The sequence below is a fragment of the Hippopotamus amphibius genome, chromosome 2 (assembly GCF_030028045.1).
Source record: "Hippopotamus amphibius kiboko isolate mHipAmp2 chromosome 2, mHipAmp2.hap2, whole genome shotgun sequence".
Classification (NCBI taxonomy): Eukaryota; Metazoa; Chordata; class Mammalia; order Artiodactyla; family Hippopotamidae; genus Hippopotamus; species Hippopotamus amphibius.
This window is the reverse complement of record NC_080187.1, coordinates 128,705,189-128,725,183: the sequence shown is the minus strand read 5'-3', so window position 1 is coordinate 128,725,183 and position 19,995 is coordinate 128,705,189. Positions and strand designations below refer to the sequence as shown.

The window sequence follows — 19,995 nt, the reverse complement described above, 5'->3', positions numbered from 1 at the left end:
CCTCAGATAACTAAAGTGGATGTAGACCAGTTGTCACAAGGAAGTCATGGATAAGCTGCTTGCTTACACGCACAGCCGTGTGCCTGGATTCCTCAAGCTTATCCTCAGCCACAGAAACAGCTCCAAGTTGTCCCCTTTTGTGTGCAATAGGTGTTAATGTCAGGTATCAGAAGTTACAGCCAGCTGACTCAAGAGTGGTTGGGTCCAGGGATCTGGGCCAGAGGTTTTACTTCCTAAGAACTCTGTGCAGTCTATGTCCCCCGTTGTCACCACTGATGCTGGCAGGTTGAGAACTGACTGAGGGATATCTAGGCCTCTACATCTGATGACAGAGCTTCCAGCTTGCTCCCGCCACAGAGTATCCCCCTTTAGTCTGTCACAGTGACCAAGAACATCCACAGTGTGGCGTTGCGAAAAGTCGGTTGAGTAGGATGTCAGGGACATGGGCGATGAGTGTCCCTAGGGGAGGTACACTATTCCCAGGTTGGCACCAGCCTGGGAGCCATGCAAAGTCACCAAGATGATACTATAGTTCTTCATGACCTCAGAGATAATCTGCTGAAATCTAAAACAGAGTATGGACCCAAATGGATTGATCTCATTTAGGATGAGCAGCCCATGCCAGGACTCAGACTTCTTTGTTGTGGTCCAGGAATTCCTGGATGTTGTCCCATTGCATAAGGATGCATAGTTGGACCAACTGCCTTTTTCTCTGTGGATAATGTGATCCTAAACCCAGAGTGGTGAGATACCAAATGCTTACCTGCATTCTGGCCTCCGTTAATGGTGAGGCCTATAGTCTGTGTCAGGTTGTCAGAATCAGAGGTCTGAGGTATAGTTCCATGTCTGAGAACATCTGCACTATCAGTGTATGCATTGTCCAGGAAACTTCTCAGGGCCATCCTAGTAGCCTTGGGGTCCTACAGGCTTTTTCTGCTGTTGGCATTCATCTTTGTTATAGTCACTCCCTGGGTTATCTGGAGAGAAACTAGACTGCTAGCAAATCAGTCTCATTCTTGGGAGGCTGTCCACAAGTTCAACTGAAAAAAGAAAAACCATCCTCTGAAGTTGAGGTGAATGAGCTGCTCAGTGGAGCTGTAGATTCCAGAATAGGTTGTAGCCAAGGATTGATTGGGTGCTCATTAGTGGGGCTTTGGCCTGAGAGATGAAGCCAACTGGAATATGTTAATTTCATTTTATTGAAGTTGCATACTGTGGTCACCTTAAGCCTCTGAAGGAAAGCATCAAGTGGTAATTTGATCACATCATGAGTTAGATCAAGGATGAGTTTCAGTTTGGGGACATTTTTTATAATGTGACATGCTTCCGAAGAATGACTATTACCTGACCAAAGGCATTCCCAGCATGAACTGGCACTGGGTCCCTGCAGCTCCCACACTTGCTTGGCTTGCTGGTCCTGGGTGGCCACCATGAAGCCGCATAGACAGGACCAGAGCCATTTTTTGGTCCCTGCCATACAAGACCTGCTACCTCTGCTATACTGGCTGTACTCCCTATCTCCTACCAGGCAGTAGTGGCACCAGCCCACACCTCACCTCCCTATCAACAGTATTTTAAGCTAGTATTCTGATCCTCATACCACCAAAGCATGATTGAACATTTTGTAACCATTTAGTAATGGTCTAAAGTTATACTGTTAGCTCACATGCTGAACTAATTAGAATTAGTTGAGCTGCACATAACAGAAAACTTAAAAATAAGGAAGGTTCAAAGTACTAGAAGTTTATTTCTCTGTTGCTTAAACAAAATTTCAGGATCTGTTTTCAAGGGCTAGTATGGTGGTTTCATGATCATCAGGCTCTGCCGTCACCCATGTGGCTTTCAAATCGTGGTACAGTTGTCACTTTAGCATTTCAGACATCAGGAAAGGGCTGGGCAAACAAGGGCTCACCTTTTCCACTGAAGGACACTTTTCAGAAGTTGCAACCCCCATCATTTTCACCTACATTCTAATGGCCAGTAAATTAGTGCAAAGGAGACTGGAAATTTAGTCTTCATTATGCAAGTTCATGTGGCCAGTGAAAAAATTGGGGCAAGAAAGAAGTATAAATATTGGGGACTACCAGCAGTTTCTAGCCCACATGTTTTAGGGGATGCAGGGAAAAAATATCTAAGGATAGGAACAATTTATATTCTTTGAAAGACATAGAACATAGCAATTACTGAATCTCTAAAGGGACATAAGTTGTCATTATATACATTTTAAAGTGTGTAGGTGCTTTTGAACTGCTTGGTTTTACCTAATTTGCTACATAAAGAGCATACTGTCCCAGGCTACGTTAAGAACACTCCCTTTTTCTCTGCACCTTTCCAATTTTATGATTTTTATTTTTTAATGGTAAACCCTCACATATTCTAGACCTGCTTGGGTACGTATACTTTTAGAACTGTATCTTTAGTAGAATTGCCAGGTTAAAGGAGTTGTACTCTGATTGATAGTACCAAACTGCCTTCTAAAATAGTTTTACAATTTTACATTTTGAGCAGATTTTTATAGTTGAGATGATAGAAAAAAAGCAGTCGTAAAGAAGCAGCAACTTCTGTGTTCTAAAACATTTTTTAAAACAAAATTTCCACTAGAGGGAGATGTTTAACTATCAGAAAATTAAAAAGTAACCTAAATAATAAAACTGTCTTACTTATAGAATACTGTTACAATAAAATCACGGTAGTACAATTTTAGAAACCAAAAGTGACCTAAAATCATATTAATAGAATGCTGGGACCAAAAATGACCGTATAGATTACCTAGGTCAGCCCATGTATAGGGAAATACACCCAGAAAGTTTGGATGGTTACACACGTTGGCACAGCTGTTATTGGAGACGCAGTTGGAGCATTCAGCTTTTTCCCTGGATTTACTGTCTGGCGTTGTTAGTGTTATCGTACTGTTTGTGAGGAGCTACAAGAACATTAGAATTAACATGTATCAGCATTCATAATCCATGCAGCATAATAAATCAAATAGGTGTCACTTTCTGGGGGAAGTGACAGATTAAGTGTAAAATTTTTAAATTAAAAAGAATATTTGGCCTTGGCACAACTTCAACTACTGGCAGCTATAAAAAATAAAACGGGGGACTTCCCTGGTGGCTCAGTGGTTAAGAATCCACCTGCCAATGCAGGGGACATGGGTTCGTGCCCTGGTCTAGGAAGATCCCACATGCCACGAAGCACCTAAGCCTGTGCACTACAACTACTGAGCCTGCACTCTAGAGCCTGTGTGCCACAACTACTGAAACCCACACGCCTAGAGCTTGTGCTCCGCATCAAGAGAAGCCACCACAATGAGAAGCCAAGCAACGCAACGAAGAGTAGCCCCCACTCGCTGCAACTAGAGGAAGCCCACGCATATGCAGCAACAAAAACCCAACGCAGCCAAAAATAAGTAAATAAATTTTTAAAAATAAATACATAAAATCAAATCAAATCGGCAGCTTGGATAATCACAAAGGTTTGAGAGACAACCAAGAACTAGGGCAGTGTTGAACAATAAGGTTTATCTCCTACACAAGGCCAGTCCTTCAAGACTGGAGAGGTGGCTGTTTCATCTAATGCATAGAAACCAACATAGATAATCAAGTAAAATGAGGAAACAGAGGAATATATTTGAAACAAGATAAAACCTCAGGAAAAATACCTTAACAAAATAGAGATAAGTAACTTACCTGATAAAAAGTTCAAAGTAATAGTCATTAATATGCTAACCAAACTCAGGAGAAGAATGGATGAACACATTGAGAACTTCAGCAAAGATATGGAAAATGTAAGAACGTTCCAAACAGAAGTCTCAGAGCTAAAGAATACAATAACTGAACTGAAAAATGCATTAAAGAGGTTCAACAGCAGACAACGTGAGACAGAAGAAAAGATCAGTGAACTCAAAGACAGGGTACTGGAACTCACCAAATCAAAGCAGTAAAAAGGAAAAAAGAATGAAAAAAAGTGAAGTTAGCTTAGGGTACTTATGGGAAAACGTAAAGCATGCCAACCTTCGTGTTATGAAGGAGAACAGAAAGGATCTGAAAACATATTTGAAGAAATGATGGTAGAAAACTTCCCTAAACTGTAAAAAAAACAGTTCTCAAGATCTAGGAACCCCAAAGAGTTCCAAATAAGAGGAACCCCCAAAACCCCTCACCAAGACACATTAAAATTAAAATACCAAAATTTGAAAACGAGGAGAGACTCTTAAAAGCAGCAAGAGAAAAACAACTGTTATGTGCAAGGGAATTCCCTAAAGACTTTCAGCAGATTTTTCAGCAGAAATTTGCAAATCAGACAAGAGTGGCATGATGTATTCAAAGTGCTGAAAGAAAAATAATTTCCAACGAAGAATAATCAATGTGGCAAAGTTATCATTCAGAATCAAAGGAGAGAGAAAAGAGTTTTGCAAATAAGCAAAAGCTAAAGGAGTTCATCACCACTAAACCAGCCTTAAAAGAAATGTTAAAGGGATTTCTTTAAGCTGAAAAGAAGGAGCACTAATTCGTAACAGGAAAACATGAAAGTATAAATGTCACTGGTAAATGTAAATATGTAGTATATTGTATAGGTAGTGAATTAATCACTTATAAAGCTAGTATGAAGGTTAAAATACAAAAAGTAGTAAAAACAACTAATTACAATAATTATTGAAGGGATATACATGATAAAAATATGTAAAATGTAAAATCAAGAACATAAAACATTGAGGAAGAGAGTAAACATGTAGAGCTTTGGAATGTGTTTAAGTTATCAACTTTAAAAGTAGACTGTTATATATGTAAGTTGTTATTTGTAAGCCTCATGGTAACCATAAAGCTGAAACCTATAGTAGATACACAAAAGGTAATGAGAAAGGAATATAAGCACACCACTAAGGAAAGTCATTCGACCACAGAGGAAGAGAGCAAGAGAAGAAGAAAGAACAGAGAAACTACAAAACATCAGAAAACAATTAACAAAGTGGCATTAAGTACATACATATCAATAATTACTTTAAATGTGAATGGACTAAATTCTCCAATCAAAAGAAGTAGAGTGGATGAACAAATAAAAAACAAGACACATCTATCTATATGCTGCCTACAGGAGACTTACTTCAGCAGTAAGAGCACACACAGGCTGAAAGTGAAGGGATGGAAAAATATATTCCATGCAAATGAAAACCAAAAGAAATCTGTGGTAGCTATAAGTATAGCGTATATCAGACAAAATAGACTTTAAAACAAAGGCTGTAATAAGAAATAGAAGGGCATTACATAGTGATAAAGGGGTCAATCCAACAAGAGGATATAACATTTATAAATATTTATGCACCCAGCAGAGGAGCACCTACACATGTATAAAGTAGATATTAACAGACCTAATGGGAGAAATAAACAGAAATACAGTAATAATAGTGGACTTTAAATTGATCACACATCAGTTGATAGATCATCCAGGGAGAAAATCAATAAGAAAAAAGTGACCTTAAAGAACATGTTAGACCAGGTTGACTTATCAGATGTATGCAGAACATTCCTTCCAAAAGCAACAGAATACACATTCTTTTCAGGTATATATGGATCATTCTCTAGGATAGAACATATATTCTTAACTTATATGTTATAAGTCTTAAATATAAGAAGGTTGAAATGATGTCAAGCATCTTTTCCAACCATGATGGTATGATTAGAAATCAGTTACAAGAAGAATATTGGAAATTTCACAAGTATGTAGAGATTAAAAACATGCTACTGAACAACCAATGGGTCAAAAAGAAGCAAAATAACAAAATACCTTGAGACTAATGAAAATGGAAATATAGCATACCAAAACTTATGGGCTGCAGTAAAAGCAGTTCTGAAAGGGAAGACCATAGCAATATACACCTACCTGAAGAAACAAGAAAAATTTCAAAAAAACCTAACTTTATACCTCAAGGAACCTCAAGGAACTGAGGTATAAAGATAAAGAAGAACAAATGAATCCCAAAGTTACCAGAGGAAGAGAATAACTTGGAGTTCCCCAGTGGGCCAGTGGTTGGAACTCCATGCTGTCACTGCTGAGGGCCAGGGTTCAATCCCTGCTCTAAGAACTAAGATCCTGCAAGTCACATGGTGCGGCCAAAAACAAACAAACAAACAAACAAATAAAAAACCTGTGAGCATAGATCAGAGCAGAAACAAATGAAATAGAGACTAAAAAGACATCAGAAAAGATCAGTGAAACTAAGAGCAGGTTCTTTGAAAGGATAATCAAAATTGATAAACCTTTAGCTAGACTCACCAAGAAGAAAAAAAAGACTCAAATAAAATCAGAAATGAAAGAGGAGTCATTACAGCTGCTATCATAAGAATACAAAGGATCATAAGAGACTACTATGAACAATTATACAACAACAAATGCATGAACTCCCAAAAACAACCTTCTAAGACTGAATCAGGAAGAAATAGAAAATCTGAACAGACCAGTCACTAGTAGGGAGATTGAATCAGTAATTTAAAACCTCCCAACTAACTAAAATCCAGGACCAGGTGGCTTCACTGGTGACTGCTACCAAACATTTAAAGAAGAATCAGCATCAGTGCTTCTCAGACTCTTCCAAAAAGTAGAGGAGGACCACTTCTGAACTCACTTTACAAGGCCAGCATTACCCTGATACCCCAAACAGACAGGCGCCCAAGAAAGAATATTATAAGTCAATATCCCTGGTGAACATAGATGCAAAAATCTTCAACAAAATCTTAGCAGACTAAATTCAGCAATACATTAAAACAATCATTCATGATGATCAAGTGGAATTTATTCCAGGGATGCAAGGATAGTTCAACATTTGCAAATAATTGTGCTATACCACATTAACAAAAAAAGATACAAAATCTTATGAGTATCTCAATAGATGCAGAAAAAGCATTTGCTAAAATTCAACAACCATTTATGGTAATAACCTCAACAAAGTGGGTATAGAGGAAATATACCTCAAAATAATAAAGGACATGTATGATAAGCTCACAGCATACTTCATACATAGTGAAAAGCTGAAAGCTTTAACTGTAAGATCTAGAATAAGACAAAGGATGCCCACTCTTACCATGTTTACCCAACACAGTATCGGAAGTCTTAGCCAGATCAGTTAAATTAAAAAAAGAAATAAAATGCATCTAAATCACAAAGAAAGAAGTAATACTGTCACTATTCATAGATGACATTATTTATAGAAAATCCTAAAGGTTCCACAAAAACAACAACAAAAAACTGTTTGAATGAACAAATTCAGTTAAGTTGCAGGATACAGAATCAATAAATCTGGTACATTTCTGTGTATAATAACAAACTGTCAGAGAAATTAAGGAAACAATTTCATTTACAATAGCATCAAAAAGAATAAAACACCTACAAATAGGTTTAACCAAGGAGGTGAAAGGGCTGTGCACTGAAAACTGTAAGACATTTATAGAAGTTTATAACACAAATAAATAGAAAGATATTCAATGCTTGTGGACAGGACAAATTAATATGGTTAAACTGTCCACACTGACGAAAGCTATCTACAAATTCAGTGCAATCCCTACCAAAATCCCAATGTTGTTTTTCACAGAAATAGAAGAAACTCCTAAAACTTTTTTGGCATTGCAATAGATCCCAAATAGTCAAAGCAATCTTGAGAAAGAAGAACAAATGTGGAGCCATTACACCTCTTGATTTCAAACTATGTTACAAAGTTATAGTGATCTAAACAATATTGTGTTGGCATAAAGTGGACACATATGTCACTGGACCAGAATAGAGAACCCAAGAAATAAACCCATGCATATATGGTCAATTAATTTATGTCAAAAGAGCCAAGACTATAGAAGGGGGAAAGGATAGTCTCTTCAGTAAATGGTGTTGGGAAAACTGCATAGCCACATGCAGAAAGATGAAACTGGACTGCTCTTACATCATACACAAAACCTAACTCAAAATGGATTAAAGGTCTGAATGTAAGACCTGAAACCATAAGACTCTGAGAAGAAAACCTAGGCAGTGAGCTCCTTGACATCATTCTGACAGTGATTTTTTGGATTTGACACCAAAGGCAAAAAAACAAAGAAGTAGAACTACATGAAACTAAAAAGCTTCTGCACAGCAAAGGAAACCATCAACAAAATGACAAGGCTGAATGGGAAAAAATATTTGCAAATCATATCTGATAAGGTGTTAATATCCAGAATATATAAAGAACTCATAAAATTCAATAGTGAAAAAAACCATCTGATTAAAAATGGGCAGAGGATTTGAGTAGACATTTTTCCAGAGAAGACATACAGACCAGCAGGTACATGCAAAGGTGCTCAACATTACACTAGTCATCGAGGAAATGTAAATCAAAACCACAATGAGATATAACCTCACACCTGTTAGAATGTGTAATGTAAAAAAGATAAGAAATAACAAGTGTTGGTGAGGATGTAGAGAAATGGGAATTCTTGTCTACTGTTGGTCACAATGTTAATTGGTGCAGCCACTATGGAAAACAGCATGGAGGCTCCTCGGAAAGTTAAAAATATAACTGTCATATGATCCAGCAATTCTACTGAGTATTCAGAGGAAACAAAAACACTAACTCAAAAAGATGTATGCACCCCCATATTCATTGCAGCATTATTTAGAATAACCCGGACATGGAAACAAATTGTGTCCATCGGTGGATGAATGGATAAAGAAAATGTGGTCTGTATATAAATGGAATATTATTCAGCCATAAAATGAATGAAATCTTGCCATTTGTGACAACATGGAAGGACCTCGAGGGCATTATGCTAAGTGAACTCAGACAGAGAAGGACAAGTACTGTATGATCTCACTTACATGTGGAATCTAGGAAACAGTGTAAACAAAAAGAAAAGCAAGCTTATAGTTGCAGAGAATAGATTGGTGGTTGCCAGGAGTGGGGGCTGGGGGAAATGGGTGACAGTGGTCAAAAGGTACAGACCTCCAGTTAGAAAATAAATAAGTCACAGAGATCTAATGTACAGCATGGCAACTATAGTTAATAATACTTTATTGCATTTTTGAAAGTTGCTAAGAGAGTAAATCTTCAAATCATTACAAAAAACAACTTCTGTAATTATGTGTGGTGTTGAGTATTAAGTTGGCCTATGTGATCACAACAAATACAAATATGGAATCATGATTTTGTATACCTGAAACTAATATAGTGTTTTATGTCAATTATACCTCAAAATTTTTTTTTAAAAAGAATATAACCCCATATCACAGGCTCCAAAGAAAATTTACCTGATGTGATGGCATTCAAACCCAAATGAAAGAAAACACTAAAGGCTGCTATAGGGTATTTTGTGACGTTAACAGGACCCTTTTCTTGAATGTCTCTACCCACAATCCTTAAGTTGTGGAGAAGAATGAGAAATGCGGAATTAAATTGACTGTGGTAACAAGGAATGTGCTGCTGAGACTCGTGCAGGGTCTTTGAGGTCAGGTTGTTTATAAGGTCCTTCACTTGTTTGCCAACTGGGGTGGGTTGACCTGGTTAGCAGTATGACTCGCAAGGAGAGAGATGGAGAAAAAATATCTTGAAGAATCCACAATACAAAAAATAAAAAATAAAAAAAGGAGGGGCCATAGGCTTTATTGCTGACAGGATAATTTGCCTATTCTAATGGGTGAAAGGCCAAAATCCAAAACACACACACATACTCAAACAAGACAAGACATTCCTCTGAGATTTTTTTTCCCTTTTTTTTTGTTATAACAGCTATATTGAGACGTAGTTCACATACCATATAATTCATCCATTTAAAGTATACATTCAGCAGTTTTAAATTTATTCAGATTTGTGCAACCATCACCACATCAATTTTAGAACTTTTTTTCACCTCAAAGAGAAACGCCGTGCTCTTTATCTGCCCAGACCTCATTTGCCTTTCTTCTGCCCAGACCTAACTTATCTTTTATCTGTATGGATTGGGCTATTCTGGGTATTTCATAAAAATGGAATCATATAATTTGTGGTCTTTTTTGACTTGTTTCCTTCACTTAGCACAGTGTTTTCAGGGTTCATTGTTGTAGCATGTATCATTACTTTATTCTTTTTTTCAATTTTTTTTTTTTTGGCTGCATTGTGAAGATGTATCACATTTTGTTTATTCATTCATCAGCTAAGAAACATTTCACTTGTTTTCACCTTTTGGCTGTTATGGATAACATTTCTGAAGATATTCATGTATAAGTTTTTAAGTGGACGTATATTTTCATTTTTCTTGTATAAACTAGGTAGAGAATTACCAGGTCAGATGGAAATACTAGATTATGATTAGTATGTTGAGTGGCTTTTCACAAGCTTATCGGCCATTTGTATATTTTCTTTAATGAAATGTCTGTTGAGATCCATTGCCCAGTTTTTAATTGGCTTGTCTTTTTGTGTAAGAATGTTCTGGAATTTGGTTTTGATTAGGTATGGTGGTAGATGCCCATAGACAGTCTACTTTAACTACAGATGCTCCTAACAATTCCCACTATATTCTTGAGCAGATGAAAAAACTAAAAAGAGATTATAAGCCATTATTATCCATTTCTCCAGCAGCAGAAAATACCGAAAGACAAATCAGATAGTACCCAGACAAATGGGGAAGAGTCAAGTATTGTCTACTCACTCTGTATCCTTAGGAAATAGCAGAGATTGCTAGATTTACTTCTGTTAACAAATAAGATCCACAGAGTACAGAGCACAAAGATTGGACAGAGTTTGTTCATCATCATTTAGGATCCTTGTCATGAAAGGAATTAGCAAATGGAGATAAATTCTCTTTAAAAGAATTAATCCAGGAAATAGAACATGCTGTATTATAACTTTGCTTTCAAAAGAAACCACTCAAAGAAAATTGAATAAGAGGGAAAGAGAGCTGAGAGAAAGAAAGAACAGAAAGAGAAGAAAGAAAGAAAGAAAGAAAGAAAGAAAGAAAGAAAGAAAGAAAGAAAGAAAGAAAGGAAGAAAGGAAGAAGGAAGGAAGGAAGGAAAGGAAGAAAGGGAGAGAGAGAGAGAAAGAAGAAAAGAAAAAAATGATTATAGTGCTGAAAACTAATTTAGAAGTAGCTAGGGGTAGAATATGCAGGATAGGCTTGAGAAAAATCACCTACAAGTACAACTGTAAAGAAGAAAAATCTGGAAGACAGACAATGAAGATTCATATGATTTTTCCAAAAAAGAGAAAAAAATGAAAGAGAAATTATAGGTAAATATATAATAGAAGAAAATTTACTAGGGTAAAGGAGAAAACCTTGATTTTGCAGATCAAAATATTTAACAGTTTATTTAGTAATCCCCATTATTGAATATAGAGTTGTTTCAGCTTTTTGTAGTAAGGAACTATTAGTATTTGTCTTGATTTCTTGTTTCTTTATGATATATTCTTAGAATTCAAATTTTTGAGACAGAGAATATAAGCATTTTAAGTTATGCATTGTCAAAACAATGTTATAGGTAAAAATGTCATCTCATTGTTTTAATTTACATTTATCTTATTACTTGTCAGAGCAAATGTTTTTTTTCCATGGAACTTGTCTTTTACCTCTGAGTTTTAGTTTTCATATCTCCTTGTCATTTTTATAGTACAAATTGTCCTCTGTTTATTTCTTTTCTTTTAGTTATTAAAGTCATTTCATGTTGATAGTTTGTGTTTTCATATGTAATCATACTTTCTTTTTGGTTGTTGTTATTATTTGCTTAGAAAGTTCTTTCTCACTGAGTAATCACTAATCAGTTAAATGTCTGTATTCCCTCATATTTTATGATTTCAGTTTTTACATTTAAGTAAGTAATTCGTTTGGAATTCATTTTAGTTTTTGGTTTGGAGTAAGGATCTGATTTCATTCTTTTAAGAAGTAATCCATTTGCACAGCAAAGGAAACCATAAACAAAACGAAAAGACAACTCATAGAATGGGAGAAAATATTTGCCAGTGGAGCAACTGACAAGGGATTAATCTCCAAAATACACAAACAGTGCATGCAGCTCAATATCAAAACACAAACAACCCAATCAAAAAATGGGCAGAAGATCTAAATAGACATTTCTCCAAAGAAGACATACATATGGTCAAAAGGCATGTGAAAAATGCTCAACATCACTAATTATTAGAGAATTGCAAATCAGAACCACAATGAGGTATTACCTCACACCGGCCAGAATGGCCATCATCAAAAAATCTACAAACAATAAATGCTGGAGAGGGTATGGAGAAAAGGGAACCCTTCTATACTGTTGGTGTGAGTATAAATTGGTCCAACCATTATGGAGAACAGTATGGGGATTCCTTAAAAAACTAAAAATAGAGTTACCATATGTTCCAACAGTCCCACTCCTGGTCATTATACCTGGAGAAAACCACAATCTGAAAAGATACATGCACCCCAATGTTCATTGCAGCACTATTTACAAGAGCCAAAACAACCTAAATGGAAGCAACCTAAATGTCCATCCACAGAGGAATGGATAAAGAAGACATGGTACATATATACAATGGAACATTACTCAGCCATAAAAAAGAATGAAATAATGCCACATGCAGCAACATGGATGGACCTAGAGATTGTCATACTGAGTGAAGTAAGTCAGACAAAGAAAGACAAATATATGATATTGCTTATAATGAGGAATCTAAATAAATGGTACAAATGAACTTAGTTACAAAACAGAAGTAGAGTCACAGAAGTAAAAAGCAAACTTATGGTCACCAGGGGCAAAGGAGGGGGAAGAGATAAATTGGGAGATTGGGATTGACATGTACAGACTACCATATATAAAATAGGTAACTAATAAGGACATATAGCACAAGGAACTCTACTCAATACTCTGTAATGACCTACAAGGGAAAGAATATAAAAAAGAGTGGATATCTGTATATGTATAACTGATTCACTTTGCTGTATACCTGAAACTAATACAACGTTGTAAATCAACTATACTCCAATAAAAATTAAAAAAAAAAAAAACTCATAGTTGCAGTACTTTTTCTTGGTTACTTTTTCTATTACTTGGTGAAAATTTCATTTTGCATATTTTGAAAGTATTTTTGTCTCTATTTTGTTTAAAAGTTGACCGTGCTTTGATACAAAAAAGTTTTTTTGTCCTTATTTTAGAATAAGGAGAGTTTATCTTCTGTTATTACTGACCTCAGCATAATAATGGAGCCCACTGAATATTCAGAATTAAGTGAATTTGTGTCCAGGTAAGATAAGATATTTTACTTTTTTTTTTTTTTTTTTTAGGGATTTCTTTCAGTTTAAAATTTTAAGTTTACCTGTTCTTTTTTCTTTTTGTTTTATTTATTTATTTATTTATTTATTTATTTATTTATTTATTTATTTATTTTGACTGGCTGTGTTGAATGGTCTTAGTTGCTTGTGCAGGCTTTCTCTAATTGCAGAGAGCGGGGGTCACTCTGTTGCGATGCACGGGCTTCTCATTGTGGTGGCTTCTCGTTGCAGAGCATGGGCTCTAGGCACATGAGCTTCAGTAGTTGTGGAGCATGGGCTCATTAGTTGTGGCTTGCAGGTTCTAGAATGCAGGCTCAGTAGTTGTGGCACACGGGCTTAGTTGTTTCGCAGCGTGTTGGATCTTCCTGGACCAGGGATCTAACCTGTGTCCCCTGCACTGGCAGGCGGATTCTTAACCACTGTGTTACCAAGATAGCCCTGTTCTTTTTTCTTGATAAGTAAATATCAAAATATCTCTGAGAGCATAACACCATTATTGTGGCTCATATTTAAGCCTGTATTTTCTATGTCTCTCATTCATTCAATTAAAATTTATTTTACATTCACCATATGCCAGGCATTAAAATGAAATGTAAGCAAAACCAGATATAATCCTTGATCCTCATGGAATTTATAGCCTAATAGAGAAGTCAGATTAAATAACTGCAGGAATAAATCTAAAATTATGGCTGTGGCAAATGCTGCAAATAAGAGTTACACTGTGCTGTTGAAGCATGTATCAGGAATTTGACTTTCAGGGAGAACATAGAATAATTTCCTGAAACTTGAGTTGATATCTGAAAAATGAGCAGGTGTTCACTAACAAAAGAGGTCCTCAATGGCATAGCTTATACCTAGGCACTGTGCTGGGGGAACATGACATCTGTGAGCAACTGACAGGAGGCCAGAGTGACTGGGGGAGGGCAAGAGCAGTGGAGTGTGGTATAAGATGAGGTTAGCAATATATGTAAAGTCCACACTATCGATTTTGGTATAAGGAGTTTGATCATAGTCCTAAGACCCATGTGAAGCTATTGAATGATTTTAAGCAGAGCCTAAGGAAGGCAGAAGTGTGACGTCCTGGAAAGAATTATTTGTAATGTTGCAGAGAGGAGGGATTTCAGGGGTGCAAAATTGGATACATGAGGGTCAGTGACTAGCCTATTGAAACAGTTCAGGGGAACAGAAGTTTGTAGTTTGAACTAGAGTAATGGTGGTTGAGATGGAGGGCTGAATGGATTTGGGGGATATTTAGGAAGCATAACTGAATAGGCATGGTGTTGGTTGAATTAGAGGGGTCAGGAGTCACTGACAGGTGGTAACTCCTTGATGATGGTCATTGTGTTTGTTGAGATAGGACGAGTTGGAAGAAGACCATGTCACATGAGATTGTGACTTCAGTTTGGACATGTTGAACGAAAGTGTCTTTGAAACACTGAAGTGAAAATAAGAAGTAGGCAGCTAAGAAGAGGCGTAGGTAGGAGATATAAACACTGGGGTTATCTGCCGGTGGGTAAAGTTAAAACTTTGAGCAGGAATGAGATTGCCTTTGGAGAGAATATGGAGTGAAAACAGGAAAAGGACTGACACTGAACCTTGAGGAATTCTAAAATGTACTGCCGAATAGAATTGAAGAATCATGCAAAGAAATTAGAAAACTGAGAGATGGGAGGAAAACCAGGAATGTGTTGTTGACCATTGACAATTGTATTGGCAGTTTTTCTTTCACATCTTTAAAGCAGTCCTTCCAGTGTCTACTGAAGTACATAGGTTGTGAAAGGAAGTCTGCTATGTTGTTTTTGTTTGTGTGTGCCTTTTTTTGGGCAGCTTTCAAACCTTTCTATTAATTTTGGTTTTTGACAGCTTGTGCTATTTCTAGGGTGTGTTTATGTGAAAATTCCCAACCACTTCTTTTCAGATACTTTTTCTGTCTTGTTCTCTTTCTTCTCCTCCAACTCTGATTACCCATATGTTAGAACATTTGATATATTGTCTCCGTGCTTGGATGCTCTGTTCTATTTTTTTATTGGGTCGGGGGCACTGTGTTGGGTCTTTGTTGCTGTGCTGTGTACTGGCTTTCTCTAGTTGTGGTGAGCAGGGACTACTCTTTGTTGCCGTGTGGGGGCTTCTCAATGTAGTCGCTTCTCTTTTTGTGGAGCATGGGCTCTAGGCACATGGGCTTCAGTAGTTGCACTACACGGGCTCAGTAGTTGTGGCATGCAGACCCTAGAGCTCGCAGGCTTCAGTAGTTGTGGCGCGCAGGATTAGTTGCTCCGCGGCATGTGGGATCTTCCCGGACTGAGGGTCGAAGCTGTGTCCCCTGCATTGGCAGGCGAATACTAAACTACTGCACCACCAGGGAAGCCCTGTTCTATTTCTTTCACTTTTTTTTTCTTTGCATTTCATTTTGGATAATTTTTATTACCCTATCTTCAAATTCACAGATTCTTTCCTTAGCTGAAGTCCAGTCTGCCAGTGAGCCCACTGAAGGAATTCTTCATCTCTAATGTAATGTTTGTTTCTAATGTTTTCATTTGATTCTTAATTTTTCTCTCTGCTGAAATTCCCCATTTGTTTGTAAATGTTATCTACCTTTTTTTACTAGATCTTTTAACTTGTTAATCATAGTTATTTTTTTCTTTAATGTCTTATTATGGAAATTTTCAAATATAGGTTCCCCCCCATCCAAAAATAGAGCATTCCTATGAAAGCTTTTGTAAGCCAGAATGGTGTTAAGCGAAGAAGCAGTTACCTCAGGACACATTTTGCTAACAGATGTGCAAAATAAATCAAGATACAGCACAGATGCTCACAGACACAGTTCAAAGCTATGGTGGCTTGATGCTCAGTGCGGTTTCTGGGGTAGGAGCTTGGTGGTGCCGCTCTCGCTGCTCAGGGTGCACGTTGCCTCTATGATGCTTGCTGCAGAGCAAGCCCTAAACGCTATTTTCACTTTTTGCCTTTTTTTGTAAAAGTGAAAGTTATTTTCGGATATCTTTCGATTAGCAGAAAGAGGTAATAATGTAGGGTTTTGGTAAAAGTGAAGTGGTGTGAATTGAACTTTTGAAAAGTGGAGGATACATGGATATGTAAAAATAATAGTGTAATTAACCTACAGGTACCCATTAGGCACCATCAACAATTATCAATATTTTGCCAATTGTATTTCCTCTGTTTTAAACTTTCAATTTGGAGGTAATTATAGACTCAAAAGAAGTTGCAATAAAAACAACATACAAGGAGATTCTATACACCCTTCATCCAGGTTCTGAGAATGATAACATCTTCCATTTAGGTTCTATCAAAGCTAGAAAATTGATATTAGTAAAATCTAGAGAGCTTTTGCAGATTTTACGAGTTTTGCAAGCACTTGTTTGTGTATGTGTTTAACATTATACTATTATATATTATGTATATAATATATATAACCTTTTTAACCATTTTTAAATGTACAGTTCAGTGTATTAAATACATCCATAATGTTGCACAACCATCACCACCATCTATCTCCATGACTCCTTTCATCTTGTAAAACTGAAACTCCATACCTGTTAAACAATAGCTCCCCATTTCCTTATTTGCTCAGCTCCTAGCAACCACAATTCTTATTTCTGTCTATATGATTTTTAACCATAGTTATTTTAAAGCCCATGTCTGATATTACCAACATTTGAATCATCTTTGAGTTCAATTCTGGAGATTAGTCTACAATAGATTTTTCCTTGAGTTTTTGTGTTTCATAATTTTTTATTAAGTAATGGGCATTGTCTGTGGAAAACAGTAGAGACTGAAACAAATAGTATTTATGCCCAGAAATGGGCACATTTTTTTAATCAGGCTGTTAGTATGGGGTTTAATTCAAGGTAGCAGTTGAGCTGGGTTTGGGATTTTTGTTTTTTGTATTAACTTTAGGCACCAAACGCTTCAAATTCTTCCAGCAGTGAATTCAGACTCAACTTCAAATTCATTTCTTCCTTATGCTTAGAATAGGGTTTGGGGAGCTGGAGGGTTTTCATTGGTGTTCCAGCTTCACTCTCAACTTTTATTATTCCCTATACGTTGGCATCTCAGAGAGGAGTGCATCTCCCTGCACTTGGCACTCCCTCAGCGTAGGTGTTGCTGTTTGTTACTTGGTGCTAGGCTCGCGGTGGGAACAAAGGGAGATCTGTGTGCCATGGTCCATCCTTAGTATTGGGCAGCTCCTGTAGACCTGCGCCTCAGGGGTTGGCAACACCAGCTTTCCTGCTGCTCCTCCCCAGTGCAGCCAAACTCAGCCTGGGTCTGGGGTTGGTCTTAGGTGGGAGAGAGTTCCTCTCCCTGCCCCCCCTCCCCCGCCCCCATGGTAGCAGGGTTATGCTTGGTTTTGGTGTAGGATCAGGCACCCAAAGTGTTTCATACCCCTCCCATGGAACAGAACGATTTAACTTCTGTCCCTCTTTCCAAAGCAGTGGCTCTTTCTCTTGGTAGCAGGAGTGTTTTCTGCCCCTCTCCCAGAGTCAAATGGGTTTGACTTTTACTCCTCCCTTGGAAGCAAGGAATTTTTTTCTTGCATTGCTTGCTGCTGCTGCCTTAGCAACTTAGGGTTTTTGCTTCCTACCAGAGAAAAGTTCTGGATTCATTTTGTTTCCCAGCAGGAGCTGATCACCTCTTTGTGCCTGTGCCATTGAGAGGAGGTCTCTCTGGGCTCCTGCCAGGATCTTTCTGGTGGAGTCCCTTTGTGTCTGGGGTTCCCATCTGTACCAAAATGACATTCACCCCACATTTGTCCTTTAAGAATTTGTTGGAATTTTAGCTTTCTTGTTACCCATTTGTATTGTGGCTGCTTCCCTCCCCTATGTGTAACCAAGGGTAAATAGTTTGTGTGTCCTGTTTTTCCTTAGAGGTAGAAAAATTTTTATTTATTTGGTTGCCTTGTGATCTCAGGTCTTTGATGGGCTCAAGAAACTGTGATTTTGTAGACTATTCAGATTTTCCATGATGTTAGGTTCCACTTTAGTAGAAGTAGAATGCTTTCTTGATTTTCTCTGATTCTCATTCTGGAAATTGGGACATTATGTTTTTATCTTCTGCATGCATCTTACCCTTTCTTTATATTTTCTATCTCTTCATGTCTTTGTACTTATTCCTGATTGTTCCTCAGATCTGTATTTCAGTTCAGTTAATTATTTCTTCATTTTCTGACTAATCTGCTTTAAAAAATTTTTTTAATTAAAAAAAATTTTATTGGCATATAGTCGATTTATGATATTGTGTTACTTTCAGGAGTACAGCAAAGTGGATCAGTTATACATATACATATATCAACTCTTTTTTTAGATTCTTTTCCCATATAGGCCATTACAGAGTACTGAGTAGAGTTCCCTGTGCTACACAGTAGGTCCTTATCTGTTTTATATATAGTAGTGTGTATATGTCAATCCCAGTCTCCCATAATCTGCTTTTAAACGCCTATCCATTGTGTCTTTTGTTTTAATTGAAGTATAGTTGATTTACAGTGTTGTGCCAATCTCTGCTATACGGCAAAATGACTCAGTTATACACATATCTACATTCTTTTTTTATATCCTTTTCTGTTATGGTTTATCACAGGATGTTGAATATAGTTTCCTGTGCTATACATTAGGACCTTGCTTATCCATTCTAAATATAATAGTTTGCATCTACCAACCCCAAGCTCCCAGTCCGTCCCTCTGCCTCTCCCCCTTCCCCTTGGCAACCTCAAGTCAGTTCTCTATATCTGTGAATCTGTTTCTGTTTTGTAGATAGGTTCATTTATGCCATACTTTAGATTCCACTTATAAGTGATATCATATGGTATTTGTCTTTCTCTTTCTGATTTACTTCACTTAGTATGATAATCTCTAGTTGCATCCATGTTGCTGCAAATGGCATTATTTCATTCTTTTTTATGGCTGAGTAGTATTCCATTATATATATATATATATATGTACCACATCTTTATCCGTTCATCTGTCGATGGACATTTAGGTTGTTTCCCTGTTTTGGCTATTGTGAATAGTGCTGCTATGAACATAAGGGTGCATGTATCTCTTTTTTTTTTTTAATATTTATTTCTTTATTTATTGGCTGCATTGGGTCTTCTTTGCTGCATCTGGGCTTTCTCTAGTTGCAGTGAGTGGGAGCTACTCTTCGTTGTGGTGCGTGGGCTTCTCATTGCAGTGGCTTCTCTTGTTTCAGAGCAGGGGCTCTAGGCACGCAGGCTTCAGTAGTTGTGGCATGTAGGCTCAATAGTTGTAGCTCATGGGATCTAGAGCACAGGTTCAGTAGTTGTGGCGCCTGGGCTTAGTTGCTCCACGGCATGTGGGATCTTCCTGGCTCAGGGATTGAACCCATGTCCCCTGCATTAATAGGTGGATTCTTAACCACTGTGCCACCAGGGCAGCCCCCATATATCTTTTTGAATTATAGTTTTGTCCAGGTATATTTCTCAGAGTGGGATTGCTGCATCATATGGTAGTTCTAGTTTTAGTTTTCTGAGGAAACTCCATATTACATAGTGGCTGAACCAACTTACAGTCCCACCAACAGTATAGGAGGGTTACCTTTTCTCCACACCCTCTCCAGCATTTTTTATTTGTAGACTTTTTAATGATGGCCATTCTGACTGGTGTGAGGTGGTACCTCATTGTAGTTTTAATTTGCATTTCTCTAATAATTAGTGATGTTGAGCATCTTTTCATGTGCCTGCTGGCCATCTGTATGTCTTCTTTGGAGAAATGTCTATTAAGG

At 37.3% G+C, this 19,995-nt stretch overlaps 1 protein-coding gene across 3 annotated transcripts in view; it reads left to right on the top strand.

Moving 5' to 3' along the window:
* Positions 1-19,995, top strand: part of CENPP (centromere protein P) — a 226,384-nt gene that overhangs the window by 23,786 nt on the left and 182,603 nt on the right. For all 3 annotated transcript variants that reach the window (XM_057722502.1, XM_057722504.1, XM_057722503.1), the window contains one exon: positions 13,129-13,217. In XM_057722502.1, coding sequence (XP_057578485.1) covers positions 13,129-13,217 — 89 coding nt within the window. The remainder of the gene's footprint in view (positions 1-13,128; positions 13,218-19,995) is intronic.